We start from the raw sequence: 18424 nt of genomic DNA, 5'->3' as shown, positions 1-18424 counted from the left end.
TACTTGAGGTGGAAGGCAGGAATGGAGCGGGTCCCTGGACCCAGGAGGAGCATCAGGGTGATGGCTCATCTTGTGTGGGCAGCCGGGCCCCCTCTCCTAAGGCAGATGGCTGAGGTGAATGGGAGGGTCAGGGGCGGGGGGTTGGTGTGCTGGGGAGCCTGATCCTGGTGCCTCTGGTTTCAGCCTGGGAAAAGTCTGATGATTGACGTGTGCACGACCTGCCACTGCACCATCCAGGTGGGGCCCGTCTCTGGATTCAAGCTGGAGTGCAGGAAGACCACCTGTGAGGCCTGCCCCCTGGTAAGAGGGCTGTTAGGCACCCGGGCGATGGCCTGGGTACTTGTGGGACCCAAGCAATGGGACCTTACTGGAGTCTGTATATAAAGCTTTTGTTATTTTCTGACTACGGACAATATTTGACAGCTATAATGAAGAGTCTAGCTTTGGAAATTTAAACAAACACAATATTTGCAAGACTTCTGACACCATATTTACAGTTCTTTATTATTTTTTTACACAACATTTTAAGAAGCCATCATTGCCATTCTTTGAAAACATTAAAAATTATTTAACAATTATCAGACACTAAATGAAAAATTCTATACAGTATTCCTTAAAACGGATGTACGTCATCCCGTACCTTCATTATTGGGCACTGAATTGGCTGAAAATATTTCACCCTGTTTCTGCCAGGTCACAATGACTATGCTCACTCTGAATCCCTCCGAGGGTGGATTCTGAGAAGTGGAATCATCATTTCTAGTTAGCCAGATGAAAACCGGCATTTCCTTGTCTTCACTGTGACCCAGCCCCACCTCACGGATCTAGACCTAATGCTTCTTCCTCAAACTGCCGTCTGTGCTGGGGGCTCCTGCTTTGTTCAAAAACACAGTGAGTCAGATGAGCTTCTTGTGAGCCAGAGGCACAGAATAGAGTAATAGCACTTTCAGGCAGTGCAAGTGGAAGGCATCCCCCCTCAACTGTGCAAGGGAGCAGGCAGGCTCTGGGGTGAGGCTGGGGAAGAAGGAGTCCTTCCTGTGAGGAGGAGTGTGGCTAGCCAGAGCAGGAGGAAACATCAGGAGGGTAGAGATGAAGGATGCTGGAGCAGGTCCCGTATACAGAGTGTTCTCCATCTGTAGAACCGTTCTTCATGGCCCTTGGCACAGAGTTATACTCTCAGTAGGAGCTTAGTAAAATCTATGTGGAGCGAATGAATCTATAGGAGACACAGCTATTTTTTTAAAAAATATTTTTATTTATTTTTGAGAGAGATAGAGCACGAGCGGGGGAGGGGCAGAGGGGCAGAGCAGGAGCAGGGGAGGGGCACGAGCAGAGAGAGGGACACATAGGATCTGAAGCAGGCTCCAGGTTCTGAGCTGTCAGCACAGTGCCTGATGCGGGGCTTGAACTTGTGAACCGTGAGATCACCGCCTGAGCTGAAGTCAGATGCTTAACTGAGCCACCCAGGCGCCCTGAGATACAGCTATATCTGATAGAATGATTCAGAGAACATTCCAGCCTCAATGAGGATGAAGCTAATGAGACACATATTTTTGCTTTTTGTTGCTGTTGTTAAATCCTAGTTGCTTCTCTAAGGTTTTGGGTGTTGTGTGTATGTATGTACGTGTAACAGCTCCCCTGGAACACCTCTGGGCTTGAATAGGGAATTAAATAATGCTGCACGGAGTTTGTGGCATCTCTTCCACCTTGGATGTCCACTGACCTACAAATCAGCGCAGCAAGAGGTCCACACCAGTGCGGTCTTGAAGCAGCGCTTCCTAGAGGGGGAGCTACGAACTCCCTAACAGCGCCCTCTAGTGGCCAGAAGGTGGTACAGTAAAGTCTCTACATCCATAGAAATCCAGCAGTGGAATCAATCCAGTCTAGATACATATGTTTCAGTATTCTTAAATCCATGGCCCCTTTTGGTACTCTTCCTCCTTTCCTCCCAAATCCTAATATCCCCCACGGCAGTGTACCCACTTCCTCCCTGTTGAGAACTTCTAGATTAGTCCTCCTTCTACGTGTCTCTCAACCTTTGCTGAAAACTGCCTCAGTTGTCCCCTTTCTAGCTCAGCATCCTTAACTGATCTTGCCACATGCCTCTGCCATGAAGGTCAGAGAGGTCTCCTGAGGGTGGGGAGCTGTGGTCAATAAAGTTTAGGTAGGTGTGCTTGAACTGCCTACATCAGACTCAAGTGTTAGTGTCACTGGAGATGTGAGTCCATTTCCTCCCCGGGAAGGCGGTGCTCATACCTTAAGGAGACCTGCAGAGGGTGGTTTGTGCTAGTGGATAGTAGACATGAAACTTAACAGGTGAAGGCCTGACGGAAGCATGAGGAAGAGAGGTCACCCTGACATGGAACACTGAGAAGGCAGCTGGAGGGGCACGACCATGAGCTGACCTTGAGCAGTGAGTTGAATGTAGAATAGAGGACCTTCCAGGGAGGGGAATGGGGACCAGACTGGCAGATAGAAGTAAGAGTTAGAAGAGGTAAGACTAGAAGGCTTTGAGCAGCCAATGCAATTTATGGAAAGTGCTATGGGACACAGGCAGGGCAATGTTAGGGGCATGAGTGGGCAGGGGCAGGACTTGTGGCTGCTCAGACCTACACAAGTAGACTCTGGCTGGTGGGAACTTGGCTGGCAGGCAGAGGAAGCAGTTGCTTCTGATTGGATGTTCTGGGGAAAGCCCATGCAGCACTGCCCTTCTGTGTGTGTGTGTGTGTGTGTGTGTGTGTGTGTGTGTGCGCGCGCGCGCGCATGCATGGCATGTGCCTGCCTATGGAACACACAGTACTGCCTGGCATTGCCAGGAAGCCTTGCAGGGCTTGGACAAGCCCTGTTACCTGGTGCAGCTGTATTATGCCTTACAGGACAGGGGACATGCAGACGGTCTGTTTCCTTGTTTACTCCTGTAAGTGGGTCCTGTCAGGCTCCCCGTGCACCTCCCTCCCTTGTTCCCAACTCCAAAATCATTGCCCCTCTCCTAGTACCTTCCACCCTCTCCTCCTTTTCTTCCTGTTCTTTGTCCTACCATAACACCCTCTGTTTTTTCCTGTTCTTAGCTCAGTTGTGCCCTCTGCCTCTCTGGTGTGTGGGTTTTGTCTCCACCGCCCCGTCCCTTCACTTAGCAGTCCCCTCCTCCCTTTGTCCTCTGCCTACTCATTTCTCCTGTAAAGATTTTGTCCATTTTCCTCTCCTTGGGCCTGCTGAGCAGAGCGTGTTTCCTAGTCTCTTCTCTAACACTCACTGAAAAGAAAAACACCCAAATCTATGCTCCCACGAAGTCCTGCCTAATTTAAGCCCTGTTTAATCTCCCCCTTCTGACTATAACCACCCACACTCACTCATACTGTTTATTCTCTTTCTTCCTGTTCCTTTACCTTGGTCCTACACCTTTAAGGTATTGTATGCTTCTGAAAACGCAGTTTAAAGCTTACAGTAAACGACAAACTGATGGCCTCAGACTCCAGCGGTGTCTTTCCCAGTGTGGAAGACTGTGTGGCGTGGGCCCAGTAGCTCTGATGCTGTGCTGAGCTCTGTACCCACTGGCTTTCTGCACGGCCTGCTCCCTGATGACACACTGAGTTCAGAAGCTTGGTTTATGAGTAGCAAATTGCTTAAATTCATTCTGAGCAGGCTTAGCGACTCCTAACCTTGCCTGCTGATAGGGGCATTGAGCCCATGTGCAGTGCACAAGGGAGCATTGCAGAGAAGCCCGTGTTTTCTGTCTGAGGCTCCAAACTGACTGGCTAGAGATTCATATGAGGAAAACCTCAGGGCCCAAATGAATGAATCTCTAAGTGGTTATCACCAAATGAGGCAAAATGAGAAAAAGACTGAAAAAGAATGACATTTTGGTTGGTTTCTCATATAAATCAAATTATTCTTTAAACATATTGTGAGATTATGTTCTTCCTTTTTTTTTTTTTGAGTGGTGGGTAGCATTAAAGGAGCTTTAATTTTGATGCAGTGATGAAGCAGCTGATGGTAGCTTTTTGATTTTTGTTTTATTAACATTGTTGAGAATACTCTTACTTTGCAAGATAAAAAGTTGGTTGCCCTATGTTGACTGCTAAATCTGGGGGCATTTTTGCAAAGACTGTGAAATCCTGCTGTCTGGAAGCTGCTGCTTTTTCCAATGCAGATATAATGAAGGACTGTCACTTAAAGCCACTGCCAAGGAGTTCCCAGCTCAACTCGTCTCAGTGAGTGTAGGAGGCCTACTAAGGGCCAGGTGCTGGGATACAATGACACACAGCATAAACTGAGTTTGGAATTCACATGCTTCTCAGGGAGAACAAATGAAATTTTCAGATTGTGTTAAGTGTTATGGAGAGTGTGTGCATATGCTGTATGTTGTATCCTCTCTGAGGATTGATATTTGAAATGATTACTAAAGGATGAGAAAGAGCTAGTCATACAAAATGTGGGGAAGAACATTCCAGGGAGAGGGAATAGCATACACAAAGACTCTCAGGTGAGGGGGTTGGCATGTTCACGGTCCTAGGAGATGCACAGGGGTAGATTGTTAAAAGCAAGGGGATGGTGGTAGAAGATAAGGTCAGAAAATTAGGAAGGAGCCATGTGGGGCCTTGTAGAACATGCTAAGAAGATTGGGTTTTATTCTAAATGTAATGGGAAGCCATAGAAAGACTTATTTTTTCCAGGGGGGGGATAGTTTACCTAAAATAAAATGCACAGATATAAAGTATATAGTTTGATGAGGTTTGGTAAATGGACAAGCCTGTGTAACCACTAAACTAGTAGTCGAGGAAGTGCAACTAAAAGGCCAATAGGGGAGAGAAAATGAAATTCTAAATAAACAACTTGATTAAACCAAAATACTATGGAAAAAAAAAACATGGAACAAATAACAGAGAAGACAAAAAATAAAATGAATAGTATAATGGTAGATTTAAACCCAGCCATATCAATAATTTCGTTACTGAAATCATTGTAAATGGGCAAAACAAAATCCTGATAACAAATGGAGATTGTCAGGCTTGGATAACAAAGCAAGACTCAATCGGTATACTGTTTATAAGAGATGCGCTTTCAGTTTTAGTTATTTATTATTATTATTTTTTAAAGTAAGCTCTATATCCAACATAGGGGTTGAACTCATGACCCCCAGATCAAGAGTCATGTGCTCCACCGACTGGGCCAGCCAGGTGCCCCAAGATGTGCTTCCTATTTAAAGAGATGAAGAGATTGAAAAGAAAAGGATGAAAAAAGATATGCCAGCCAATGCTAAGAATAAGAAAGCTAAGATGGATATATTAATACCAAAATAGGCTATAAAATGAGGAATGTTACCAAAAATATAGAAGATTCTTTCATAATTATAAAAGAGTAGATTCATCATGAAGACATAAGAATCCTAGATGTGTATGTATCTGGTAGCAGAGTTTCCAATACATGAAGCAAAAATGGACAGAACTAGAGGGAGAAATAGGCTTGTCTACAAACTTATTTTGTAATTTTAATGTTTTTTCAGCAATTTATAGGATAAGTAGGAAAAAATCAGTAACGATATAGAAGATTTGGAAAACTGTATCCACCAACTCGACCTAATTGAAAACAATAGACTACTCTATTTTCAAACTGCAGAGCACACATACTTCTCTAATGCACATGGAATTTTCAGTTATTTGGATCAAATTCTGGGCCATTAAAAGGTCAATACATGTCAAGATTTTGATATCATTTAGGGTATATTCTAAGAGCACAATTTAAATTAGCTTGAAACTAGTAACAAAAAGGTATTGAGAAACATGCCCCCTCCCCATATTTGGAAATTAAATAAAATACTTTAAGATAATCCATGAACCAAAGAAGAAATCACAAGTGAAGATAGAAAATATTTTGCTAGAGATAATAGCAGTTACTCTAGAGATTCCAATATGCACCCTTGACTTACCATAGTCTACTTTGATCTGATAGTATACATTTTGTGTATGATGTACTCTCCGCCCTATACTTTGTGCTATTGTTGTCACATAGTTTACTTCTATGTGAGAGATAAATTCACAAGATGTTATTGGTTTTGCCATCCAGTGCTTTGAACAGTTGTTTACAAATATTTTGTCAAGAATTTATGATCTACGGAGGGCCAGTCTGATATAAGCTGCTCTGCCATCACTAGAACCACAACTCCATGGATGGTTTTTAAGCAGGAGAGTGAAGTCATTCTGGCAGATGTGTGGAGACTTACAGTGCAGGGTCAAGAGTGGAGGTAGGAAGACCAATTAAGTCTATTACCAGAGTCTAGTGGTAGATGATGATGGCTTGGACTAGGTGATGACAGAGGACACTGGTCATGACAAGCAGAGGATGAGTTAGAGAGGCATTTTGGGCAAGATTCAGTGATGAGTGGGGGGTTGAGAAAAAGAAGTAAGTCAAGGGTGACTCCCCAATTTCTGATTTGAGCAACTGGGTAGTGGAGCCATTTATCAAGGTAAGGTGAGGCAGGAGAAGGACGGAATTTGGGACAAAAATCAAGTTGCATTTTGTATATGAGTCTTGAGAAGACAGTAAGATAAACAACTGTCAGGTGAACAATTGAATTTGTAAGTCTGGAGCTCAGGCGAGAGGTCTGATTTAATAGGTGTGGCCGCTAGCACTTGAGCAAGAGGTGTGTATGTGGAGGGAAGGAATGCCATCTAGAGAACAGAGAACTGACAAAGGTTAGCTAAGAGGTGGCTGTTGACTTTCTGAACTCCTGGTAAAACTGCTGGATGGGAGAGATGAGAAGCTGGAAAAGTAAGCCTCCTTATGATTGGGGTGCTCTGGGAGGTTCACTAAGGCTGGCTTTTTTCCTGGGTACAGGGTTACAAGGAACAGAAGAACCAAGGTGAATGCTGTGGCAGATGTCTGCCTGTGGCTTGCACCATCCAGCTAAGAGGAGGCCAGACCGTGATGTTGAAGGTAGGAGCAACTTGAACTCAGGAGTTTCCCCTCAAGTCACCACTGGGTTTCCTACTTGGAGATCTCCTCTCCAAGAAAGAGGGACTGCGCTTGCATCAATACTGGCTTCCCACCTATTTCTGATTTTATAGAGAAAAGATGGATAGTCTAGAGAAGGTATAGAATTTTTCTCTCTGATTTAGCAAATTTTTCATTCTTATTGACATGAGTGTCCTTGGTGTGAGGCCCATGATTTGGAGTTGGTTGATCTCTAAGATTTCTTCCAGCCTATTGTCTGTAAGGCTAGACGGGCAATCAGGTGTGAAACAAACTGATCCATGAAGGCGGGAATTCGTTGCTAGGGCTTGGAGGTGGTGCCCTGGTTCATCTCTGGTTCCGTTGTTGATTTGCTAGTTTACCCTCACTACCTCTTAATGTTTTTAAGCTTCTAGGTGGTCAGAAGAGTTTAGCGATTCTCTGCATTGATGCAGCCCTATTCATAGTAAATAAGTTGTAACACTGGGGCTCGTCTCGTATGCTCTGGGTGTGGAGACTATAGATATTGTCTCATTCTTGTTCCGTAGTCCTCCAACCTGTTTCAACAACTTCAAGGTGTCAAGGTCATGGTTTGAAGTGTCTTTGCAACACAAACACTGCCTTTGGATTTGCTCTACCCATTTCCCCTCTTTCCTTTCAGCGTGATGAGACACTCCAGGATGGCTGTGATAGTCACATCTGCAAGGTCAATGAGAGAGGAGAGTACATTTGGGAGAAGAGGGTCACAGGCTGCCCGCCCTTTGATGAACACAAGTGTCTGGCCGAGGGAGTGAGTAGCTGGAGCTCAGGCTCTGCTTTCCTCTTGACTGCCCCATCTTTGACTCTAAGAACAGAGTCCTCTGAACAGCATGCAGTCCCCACTGACATGATGTCCCAGTGTCCAAGGGAGACCCCTGACCCAGTTTAAAAAATCACTGAGGTTTCAAAATCAAAGCCTGTTGGAGAGATAAAACTCTCTGCACTATACGATGCTTTCATTAGATACCTTCTTCTTGGGGGAGCTTGTTTGATGGAGAGGTGAGAGATCAAATGATTTCTAGTCTCCCCTGAGAATGATGGTCCTGGTGAGCCAACTGGGAGAGAATCCAGAATACTCAGAGTTGTTACAGGCTGGTCAGGTGGGGGTGGGGTCAGTCTGCTCACATTTGTGATGGCATTGCACAGTTTATGTCTAGAGACTGAAGCTCGGGGCTGAGTCCAAAGCCAGGAATTGGCCTGGAGTGACCCGACAGCATCCACTGTGTACTCTTTGTGCCTAATCTGGGAATTTGTTGTTTTCTTAGGGGAAAATCATGAAAATTCCAGGCACCTGCTGTGACACATGTAAGTACATGACCGCTAGCTTGTCCCTTGAAATCCGTCAGACCAAGTCCAGGGACTATTCTTTGGAGGAAGCTTTATTCTAGAAAGATAATTCTTAATTATTGGCCAGTTGCTAGGTTCAGTTCTGCAGGAAACTGCCACCTTCCCTGAATGTTCTTAGACTGCCTCCTACTCAGATCACCATTCAGATGCCTGTGAAGCAGTTTCTTCCTTTTTTCCTCTGAATTCTTAACTATTACTCTCCTCTTATCTGCCTTTCCCCTCCCAGAGGTGTGGGTGGCTCATATCTTATTTTTCCCACCAGAGCTCCTGGAAGGCACCCTTGATCCATGATCTTGACAGAGCAGACACTCAATATACATCTATTCTTTGAGTGTCAGACAGCCACCTCCCAGAGAAAGAGAAGCCACCAGCTGGCTAACATCAGCTCCTCACCATATGCTGTGGGAGCCACAGAGAACACAGAATCTTCTCAAGGATTCACAAGACTGGTCTACATGTATTAACCTCCCCTTCTTCACTCTCGGCCCCTCTTGACCTTGCAGTTATGTCAGCCCATAGCTCACAGCAGCAGCTTTGGGGATGGACCCCTGCAAGGCTGCCTGTCAGACAGCAATCTCCCCACACATTCTTGTGTTCATGAGCACAAGTAACATGCAGAATCCTAGTGTTAGTGCTGTGTTCTCTGAATATAGAATTACTTGCCTGTGCTAATGTTTTTTGGTTTTAGTTTAGTGTTTTGTTTTGTTGTTTTTGTTTTATTTTGGGTTCATGGGCCCGTGTTCACCGTGTTCAGTATTGGGTAAAGCAAGAGAGTGAAAAGTGTGAATACCTTCCATGCTTGCTTGCTTGTTTGTTTGCTTATTTATTTGTTTATTTATTTATTGAGAGAGAATATGAGCAGGGGGAGGATCAGAGGGGGAGAGAGAAATCCACCCAGTGTGGAGCCCAACTCTGGGCTCAATCTCTGACTGTGCTGATATCATGACCTGAGCAGAAATCAACAGTCGGATGCATAACCAACTGAGGTATCCTGGCACCCCAGTCATTCTCTTCTCAATGGCTCACTCTGACAGTCCCTGCCTTTGCCATAACCAGGTTGCAGATTGCAGAAACACACTCTGAAAGCAAGTCTTTCTATGATTCCTGTCTGCATAAGCTTAAGAATATGAAGTCAGGAAACCATCAGAGAAGATGACTTCTCTTTGGGCACACTTTGCACAATGGAATTTGGTCAAGAGGCTGTTATTTGCAAAGCTAGCAGGGAGGTAACAAGAGGCCTTTGTTGGTCAGTACTTTTAGGAGGCAGAGACCCTTCATAAGGAGAGGGAGCCAGGCTCAGGATTTAAACTTACAGCGAAAGAATATAGTATGTTGGCCTAAATATGTTTTCCTTATTCATTCTTTTAATGTGGTTGGCAGGCTTTCACTGTACAATGGAGTTATTTGGAAGTTGGGAGGCAGGCTAATATGTAGTTAGGGTTGATTTAGTTTGGGAGCCATTCAAGAATGGAAAACTCCCAGTGTGCAGATGGGGAATGGTGAGCTGGCATTCAATCTTAGAAATATTGGTGGGGACAAGTAAAGTTTCAGGTCTGAACGCCACTAATCCCTGCCTTGCCAGAGAGCTGGAGACAGCTATTCCCAAAGGGAGGCCTCCAGGGCTCCCAGGCATCCTCTTAGCCCCTCGTGTGGCCATGACATTTGCCTTTCCTCTTTTCCAAAGGCAGAGACAGATAGATAATAATTATATTTATTGACTACTTCATTGCGCATTAGCTTCCGGATATAGTTATAAGCACAAGAAGACTGCTCCAGTCATTATAATTTTTAGAGTCTACAATTACATAAAAGCAAGTCTCATCCATCTACATCACCAAAGTGCAGTGAATCTAGGCTCCTCCTGTGGTTAAAATTGTACCATTAAGTGAGTTAAACCCAGCCATAACTGTATCTCTAGATTGGAGGGCCAGGAGATTCTGAGGTGAACCAGGATAATTTAACTCCCCTCCTTGCAGCTGGCTTTGGTGATCTGGCCGCTGTGAAACTGACCTATTTCCAGTAAAGTGAGGGAACTGGGCTGGAGAGTGTCCTACAGAATCCCAGCCAGGTCCCAGGTCCCATCTCTCTCCTGTCCCGTAGGTGAGGAGACAGAATGCAAGGATATCACTGCCAGGCTGCAGTATGTCAAAGTGGGAAACTGTAAGTCTGAAGAGGAAGTGGACATTCATTACTGCGAGGTAAGGGGACCCTGACTTCAGTGAGGCCTAAGTGGGGAGGGGTGAGTCTTCTTGTTTGGACACATCTCTAGTAACCTATTAGAAGCACCTGGAATACTCACAGGGAGGAGATGTGAGTGGAACCAGAAGCATATATTTTTAAGCAAATGTTGTATTGAAGTACCTGGGAACTTTTGACCCCAGAAGCAGAAAAAAAACAAAACAACTGTAGACAGATTCAAGTCCTCTAAAGAGAATGGAGAGTTGTTTAAGGGGAGCTGGGCATTATGTTTCCTGATGGAATACGCATAGAAATTGCGGCTAGCGGGATTTGGATGTAATAGTACCATAAGGAGAGTGGATATGCCAGACTTTCCCGAGATCTACCTTTACAAAGCGCACAGCAGGACTCTCCAGCATTGCAACTCTCGCCTCTCTCTGCCCCGTCACAGGGTAAATGTGCCAGCAAAGCCTTGTACTCCATCGACATGGAGGATGTGCAGGACCAGTGCTCCTGCTGCTCGCCCACTCGGACGGAGCCCATGCGGGTGCCCCTGCGCTGCACCAATGGCTCCCTCGTCTACCATGAAGTCCTCAACGCCATGCAGTGCACGTGCTCCCCCAGGAAGTGCAGCAAGTGAGGCTGCCTCCCTGGGCACCTCCTGTCGCCTGCCTCACTGGACCTGACCGGCCGGAGTGCTGCTCTGCCCTCTCTGTGCTCTGCTCTTGTGCCCTCCTGAGCCCACAATAAAGGCCAATCTCTCACCTTGCAAAAGGCTGATGGTTCAATGCGTCTTCTAGGCTGACATGACAGTGGTAGGCTGGGCCCGAGCCCTGAACCTGGTTCTGAGGGAGAGAGCACAGGCTCCATCTGAAAGCGCCCCAGCCCCAGGCACGGCCAATCTCTGGGACAAAGTGGTGTCTTTGCCTCTGTGGGGTGGGGAGGGTCTCTGCCCAGTGCCCTAAAGTAAAAGGGATTTGCTCAGCAACACTAGGGTCTCCAAGCTCTGGATCCAGGGGCTTCTGAGCAGAGCAGAGCAGAGCAGAGGGGTGGGCCCTGGAGCCAGGCTCTTGCCAAGACAGACATGGTTATTGGCAGTGTGGCTGACCTTGTGGTGAAGGAGCTTGAACAGGTGTGAAGGGGCTTTCTCTGAGCCCTTGGCTCTCTAAGGTCCTGTGTACCCTCAGGGGTCCCTGTGGGAGGGAGGGGTGCTGAGGACTGAGGGGGCTGGAAACTGTGCTGGCAGGTGCAGAAACAGGGTCCCATCCAGCATAGGCTGGGCCATGGCAGATGACCCCCAAGCCTTGGGGGCAGGCCTGGGTTCTACACATGGTCCTTGTTCTATTGCAAGGTCCCAAACAAGACCATTAGTGGTTCTCAGACTTCATTTCCTTGTCTGGAAAACAGGAATGTTCGTCTCACTCAAGGGATTGAGAGGGTAAAATACGGCTGAAAGTCTGGGGATAACTGTAAATTGCTCTATAATAATATAATAACCTAAGAAGTGACAAGAAAAAACATGGGAGGGAATCAAGTCTCAAAGCAGGGAATATGTGTCTCTATCATCAGTGGCAGAGAATTAGGGATTTACTTTATCCTGAGGGGTGAAAGAGCTGAGTTTCTTTTGGGCTGGATGCTGGAAGCCGAGGGTCTGTCTACTCCAGACATCTTTTAGTGGAAGGTGTAGATAACACCAAACTTCACTTGGTCCCCAAAGCACTGTCTGGTAATGTCACTCTCAGGAAGAGATTGTCCCTCCTTAAAATTTATGAAAAAGCTTTACATGAAGATGCTGGCAAGATGGTGGAGACTCTAGTTGGGGAGAGACTACCCATGAGAATAAAGGAAATGCCCTGGGTATGTGACAGGAATTTGGTGGAGAATTTTCACTCCAGATCCTTCTAACACAGGAGAGACTCTATTCACTTAAAGTGCTGGATGATGGAGCTGGAAAGGATGTGGGCATCATCTAATCCAGTGCCCGTCCCCTGCCCCTTTACAGGGAATAAAAGCAGCTCAGAGAACACCAGTGACTTGCCAAAGGTCACACAGCTGCTGGGGGGCAGGTCAGGTTCAAAACCCAGGTGTCTTGACACCCAGGCAAGAACTTCCAGGCCATCCCACCAGAGCCACGCCATCCCTGTTGCTTACAGATTCAGTCCTTGCTGTCATGGGAAACATTGACTCCCGCATTTATTTATTTATTAATTTTTTTTTTAATGTTTCTTTATTTCTGAGAGAGAAAGAGGGAGAGAGAAGGAGAGAGACAGAATCAGGCTCTGAGCTATCAGTATAGAGCCTGACATGGGACTCGAACCCAGGAACTGGGAGATCATGACCTGAGCTGAAGTCAGATGCTTAACCAACTGAGCCACCCAGCTGCCCCTGACTCCCACGTTTCTAGGACTCAACTGCTTCCGATATTGTGGGGAATAACCTGGAGGGGAAGATCCATTACAGGCAAATAGCATGGGTTGTGTTGAGCAGTTTTGGTGGGGAATTTAGTAAGAAGAGGAAAGGAAGAATGGATAGAAGGTTTATATAACTGCTGAATAATTCAAAGGTGGTCATCTGTCCATCCATCCCGTCTCCAACTTTGAATAGCCTCTGAGGTCTCTGTAGGAAACCAGATCCAGGGGCAGGGAATTACTGTCTCTCTTCTTACTGATTCCCTAACACTCTACCTGGGGTTGAGGTGTTATTGGAAGCATCAGCCACTGAGAAACTCAGCAGTTTCTCTGTGAGGTGACCTCTCCAGCATCAGGTGTCAGTTTTCCAACTGCCTGTGCCTCCGTAGCCTGAACTTCTTTTCATATCTACAGATATAGCAGTTCACTACCAAGAAAAATGCCAAATCAGAAAAACTGTATGTTTGGATTAAAAAAAAAAAATGTCAGGAGCAAGGTAAAAAGGCTGCAAAAAGAGAAACCAGTAGTGGGGTGTGTCTTAGGAGTTTCCCTTCCTCGGCAGGTACTGTGGGGCAGGGCCTGCCTCTGGGGTCAGGGACTCTCTTACATACTCTCAGAGCAGATAAGAGTGTCCCCCAAGGGGAGACTTTTAGGTGGCGTCGCAGGGAGGGAGTATACAGGGGCTGAGAAAGTGCTGGAGGGAGAGAAGAAAGGGAATGGATCTGTAGAAAGGTTTCCAGTGCTCTTGGCATTGAGAAGACGTGGGACAGGGTCCCTGGGAGTGAAAGGGGAGACAGGCATCGTTTGGGAGAAAGAAGCTGAATGGCAAAGTGTTGGGGCACGGACTCTGAGCAGGATGCCTGCTTGGGGATCCAGGCAGACTCTTAGAGGCAAGTGGCTTTGACCTTTTACACTGTAGTCTCATCCCTGAGCCCAGCACACTAGCAGTAACTGCCTCACAGGGTTGTGTCATTATTAAATGATCTCCAGGGGTAAAGCTCTGAGAAGGGTGCCTGAGGATGAGGAGGTCCTGTATAAACATTAGCCTGACTATTCCTAGTGGCCAGAATAAAGCTCTGGATTGGGACATTTTGGTTCTCCTTCTGTGCTGCCCCTGACTCGTTCTGTGTTGTCTGCTCCCCTCTGTCCTCAGCAGCAGCAGGTGGGGAGCAATCGCCACCAGCCTACCTTATCAGTGCAGGAGATAACCATTCTTCACGCTCAAGAATGAACAGCATACTTGACCTTAACATAACACCATTTCATTTGTCGGGTTCCTGGCATTAATGAACTTGTTTAGCTTCAGGGCATCTTGGAGGTGGAGATTCCATTATCCACACTGGCCCTTCAGAGGGCCCTCGCTTCTCAGTTCATCGCTGGGCACCAGAACCTGGCGGCAGAGATGGCGCTCCTCTCGTTCTCCGCTTCACAGTCTCCCTCCTCCCGCCAGTCCCAAGCTTCTTGGGGGGAGGCTCCCATTAAGACCGACCCCTCCTTCTGCCTCTTGCAGCCCCTCTTCCTGTCCTATCTCTTGTGCGCTACTCCCCTACTCCCGCCCCGTGGAGTCTGGGGAACGGTGGGGACAGCTGGTCGCCAGGGCGAGTGAGAGTGAAGGCAGCTGGGCCAGGGAGCCTCCCACCCCGACCCGGGCAGTGCCCCGGACCGGGCGGCGGGGCGGAATTGGAAACTAATCAGCCAGACGGTGCACGAGATAATCCGGCTGAACATTCACGCCCCAACCAGGTTAGGAGGCACCTCCCCCGGGTGGAGGAGAGCAGGCGGCCGTCTGCCCCGCGCGCCCCACCGCTTCACGAACCCCAGCGCGGCCTGGGTTCGCCCCTACCTCGGGCGCGCTCCTTCCCCACGTGGCGCTCGCGGCGCCGGGGCGCCCGGGGCGCAGCCAGGAGCGCCCGCTCGAACCCGGGCGGCGCGGCGGGCGGCGCGGGGTGGGGGGGAGGGCAGGGGGAGGAGCGGGCGGGGGACGGGCACGTCCGGGCGCTGCTGAGCTCGATGGAATTAGCCCCGCGGCGGAATAAACCGGTGCAGACGCCGGCGCCGCCGCGGGCCAGTCCGGGTTTCGCGTCCGGTGTGTCCGCACCATGGCCGCCCCCGGGCTGCGCGGTGAGTCTCCCCTGCCCGGGACCCTGGTCCCCGGCGTCCCGGCGAATGGTAGGAGGGAGAGGGGCTGGGAGTGACGGAGCCGGCATCCTAGCTCCTTGCCTTTGGGACTGGTGACCCCACGTGAACCTGGAGAGGGAGGTGCTGGAGACTGGTCCCTTTTCCGCCGGGGTAGGGGAGGCGAGGGACGCCTGAGCAATTTCCCACACTTATTATTACTATAATAATACTGGTGCAGCGGCTTTTTGGTGGTTGATTACCAATTCCTACCGGTGCGTTTTTGCCTCAACTCATGCGAGTCCTTGGATGTTTAGTTCAGGTTATGTGGGGCAAGCAGACAGCTGGGGTTTAATTCACCAGCAGTCTGCTGAGGACAGAGGTTCGAATTCATCCCCAGCGACTTTGACTTTGGCCTCCCTGGAGTGTTCTCAAGGTTTCAGGACGACTCCTCCAACCCTAACCCAGACCTGAGCTCAGAAAGGGCATTTGCACCTCAGGGTGAAGGGAAACACAGGCACGCCTTTCCCGGGGACTTTTCTTAGAGGAAAAGCAAGTGGAGGTGGACTTTGCGGGAGGAGGACGTTATTCTGTCGCATCTCCCAAGTTATACTGAGCAGACACATGGGCAGGGTCCACCTTGCCTGGAAAGGGATTATGTTCTCGTGGTTGTTGAGAGAGGTGTGAAGTGGGGAGGTGCCCCCTCCATTGGCATGAATAGTGAACCAGAATTAGGCGTCGGTCCTAGTCCTGAGACCTCGCCAGCCTGTGTGGAGAGATATCTCGGGAACCACGTGGACCCCGGTCCAGGACCGAAGGCCCCATTGAGCAAGGTTAGATCTAAGTCCGAAGGCAAGTGGCAGGTGGAGGGAGGATCTTAGACAATGTAGGGGCTTTCCTAGAGGACTGTGGTACTCTGGGTCCCTCTGCTTGCCTGGACTTTGTTTTGTGATCCGACCTCAGAGCCCTGGCCCACCTAGCTGTCTGTCACCCTGTAGTGGCTGCTGGGCATCCAAGGCCCTTTTACTCGCTGTGTCTTGCCATGCACCTGTCATTTTGGGAGGCAAAGTCCTAATATGGTCCTTTCCAGCAATCTCTAATGCCCTCTGAGTTGCCTGTATGTGGGGACCTGGGCCACTTTGCTGGCTGATTGAAGTGGTTGTGTGAGGGGTAGGGGTGGGTTCCAAACACCAGCCTCAGGTTCTGATCTGGTTTCCATGTGTACCTTCTCTGCCATCATCCATTGTGGGCCAGGGCTCCTGGACCAGAGTCATAGAGCCTATAGTGAAGCTTGTCTTTGATTTAATGAAATGAGGACCCCATTTTCTGGAAATCCACCCTTCTGTGGACTCTTTGTGCTGGCTGAGAGAAACTTGTCCCACCCCATTTGTGGCGTTCCTAGAGCCCACGGAGAACAGAAATTTGACTGCTAGACATGAATCCTGCCTCTGGTTACAAAATGGAATCAGTCTCTATTTGTGATCAGGTGGTTTAGGAAAGGCCTCTCTACGGAGATGAGTTTGAACAGAGATCGCATTCAATGAAGGAGCAAGACTTGCAAGATATCTGGAGAATGATCTTGCAAAGGCAAATATAGGCGGAAGACCTTGTGGCAGGAGTGTGCTCGAGCTGTCCAAAAAACAGCGGGGAAGCCGAGTACCTGGAGCAGAGAGGTGAAGTGGGAGAGTGGCAAGAGTGAGCCAGACCAAGCAGAGGCTTGTAGCTCAGGCCATATGTTCTTGGCTTTCGGAGAAAAGGAAGACTAACATTCAAGTATCCAGTATATCCAGACACTGTGCTCGCTAGGTGCTTCGCCTCACAACTTTGTGGTCAATGTTAAGTCCATTTCATTGAAGAGGAACCTGACTCTCGAGACGTTAAGAAACATGCCTATTATATTGTGTCAACCACTGAATAATCACAGAAGGATAAAATTGGAATTCAAACTTGTTTTCCCAGCACCTCACCTTGTTGCTTTTGTTCTGTTCATAAGAAGTCATTAGAAGGAAGTATGGATATGTGCAAATAGGGATGGGGAATGTGGGTGGAACTGGGCTTTAATGGAGATGTAATTTTTCAAGGCTCTTAGGTAAATGCAGTAGTCATAGTCCAGGCAGGGCTGTGCCTATACACCGCCCTTGACCCTTGAGCAACATGGCTTTGAGCTGCGTGTGTTCACTTATACGCAAATTTCTTACAGTATAGTACTGTAAATGTATATGTTCTTATGATTCTCTTAGTAACATTTTCTTTTGTCTAGTTTACTTTGTTGTAAGAATACGTTATATAATATATATACAAAATGTGTTAATTGACTGTTTATGTTATTGGTAAGGCATTCAGTGAACCATAGGCAATTAGTAGTTAAGTTTGGGGGGAGTCAAAAGTCACAGTCGGATTTTTAATCGTCCAAGGGGATTGGCACCCCTAACCCTGCGATGTTCGAGTCAGCTGTATTTCCAATCTGGAGTCATCATGGTTAGTTTATTTTGTGGGGCCAAGCCCAAGAAGCCTGGTTGTCATCACCAAACTTGTAAGGACATGTGCCACTGTGATCTACACTGGGGACGTGTCTTCACCAGCACGGATGACCTGAGTTCCACATTTAGGGTTTACGGGGACATGGGAAACTGAGCTAGTGACCACTGGGGGAAGAAGGTGTGCTTAGGTTCCTGATGGGCTGTAGCAAACCTGGCTCACTATATTATGCCCCCGTAAGTGTGACTCATGTCAGTTCGGAGGCCAACTATCAACTGGACTGTATGCCAGATACGATGGTCAGTGTTGGAGTTACAAAGATCAGTAAACCACAACACCTGCCTGTCAAGACCTTAACCTTCACCCTAAGATGATCTTAATACTTTCACAGACTTATCCACTGTTGTTGGTCGCGGAAAGGAGGAAGTGGGGGTCAGACATTGACTTGCTCTGACCGCACCAATGAAATTAACCCGACTGTACAGTAATTATTTCAAGATGTACTTTAGGTCTTTTTTGGACTCCTCTCATCAACCCTGCTTTTCCTCCAGAAACTTTAGGGAAATAACTTTTAAGTCTGTCTGGCTAACAACTCTCCATTGATGTTAACTTTCACTGATACTGCTAAAGGATTACAGTTCTCACCGTTAGCTGGTGTCATTTCCTCCCTGTTTGGCAAACACAAGTACACTACCCTTTGTCAAGAAAGTATAGAAAGTATAGATACCAATTAGCCCAAGTAAAAATTCAATGGAATAAAATCAAAGATCTAATTTTATTTTAATTAAGTTGTTAATTATCGCTTTATTAAATGATACATGAATCCAGCAACATCCCATCCAGCAAGTTGAAGGGAGCTTGGAGGAGTTATACAAAATGGAAGTTTTTTATAGGAAGGAGGGTGGGACAAG

The 18424-nt window shown here is 47.5% G+C and overlaps 2 protein-coding genes across 6 annotated transcripts in view; both read left to right on the top strand.

Moving 5' to 3' along the window:
- VWF (von Willebrand factor) overlaps window positions 1-11286 on the top strand; it is a 137407-nt gene extending 126121 nt beyond the window's left edge. The window contains exons 47-52 of one of the 2 annotated variants that reach the window (XM_045060755.1): window positions 184-300; window positions 6835-6933; window positions 7610-7738; window positions 8253-8292; window positions 10435-10532; window positions 10964-11286. In XM_045060755.1, coding sequence (XP_044916690.1) covers window positions 184-300; window positions 6835-6933; window positions 7610-7738; window positions 8253-8292; window positions 10435-10532; window positions 10964-11152 — 672 coding nt within the window. In that variant the 3' untranslated portion in view covers window positions 11153-11286. 2 annotated transcript variants of the gene reach the window in all.
- A 3626-nt stretch (window positions 11287-14912) lies between these two features.
- ANO2 (anoctamin 2) overlaps window positions 14913-18424 on the top strand; it is a 341730-nt gene continuing 338218 nt past the window's right edge. For all 4 annotated transcript variants that reach the window (XM_045061286.1, XM_019834398.3, XM_019834399.3 and 1 more), the window contains exon 1: window positions 14913-15041. In XM_045061286.1, the coding sequence (XP_044917221.1) occupies window positions 15020-15041 (22 nt within the window). In that variant the 5' untranslated portion in view covers window positions 14913-15019. The remainder of the gene's footprint in view (window positions 15042-18424) is intronic.

The sequence above is a fragment of the Felis catus genome, chromosome B4, assembly GCF_018350175.1.
Source record: "Felis catus isolate Fca126 chromosome B4, F.catus_Fca126_mat1.0, whole genome shotgun sequence".
Lineage (NCBI taxonomy): Eukaryota > Metazoa > Chordata > Mammalia > Carnivora > Felidae > Felis > Felis catus.
Note: the sequence above shows the minus strand (reverse complement) of the source record. Positions and strands in the feature narration are given on the sequence as shown.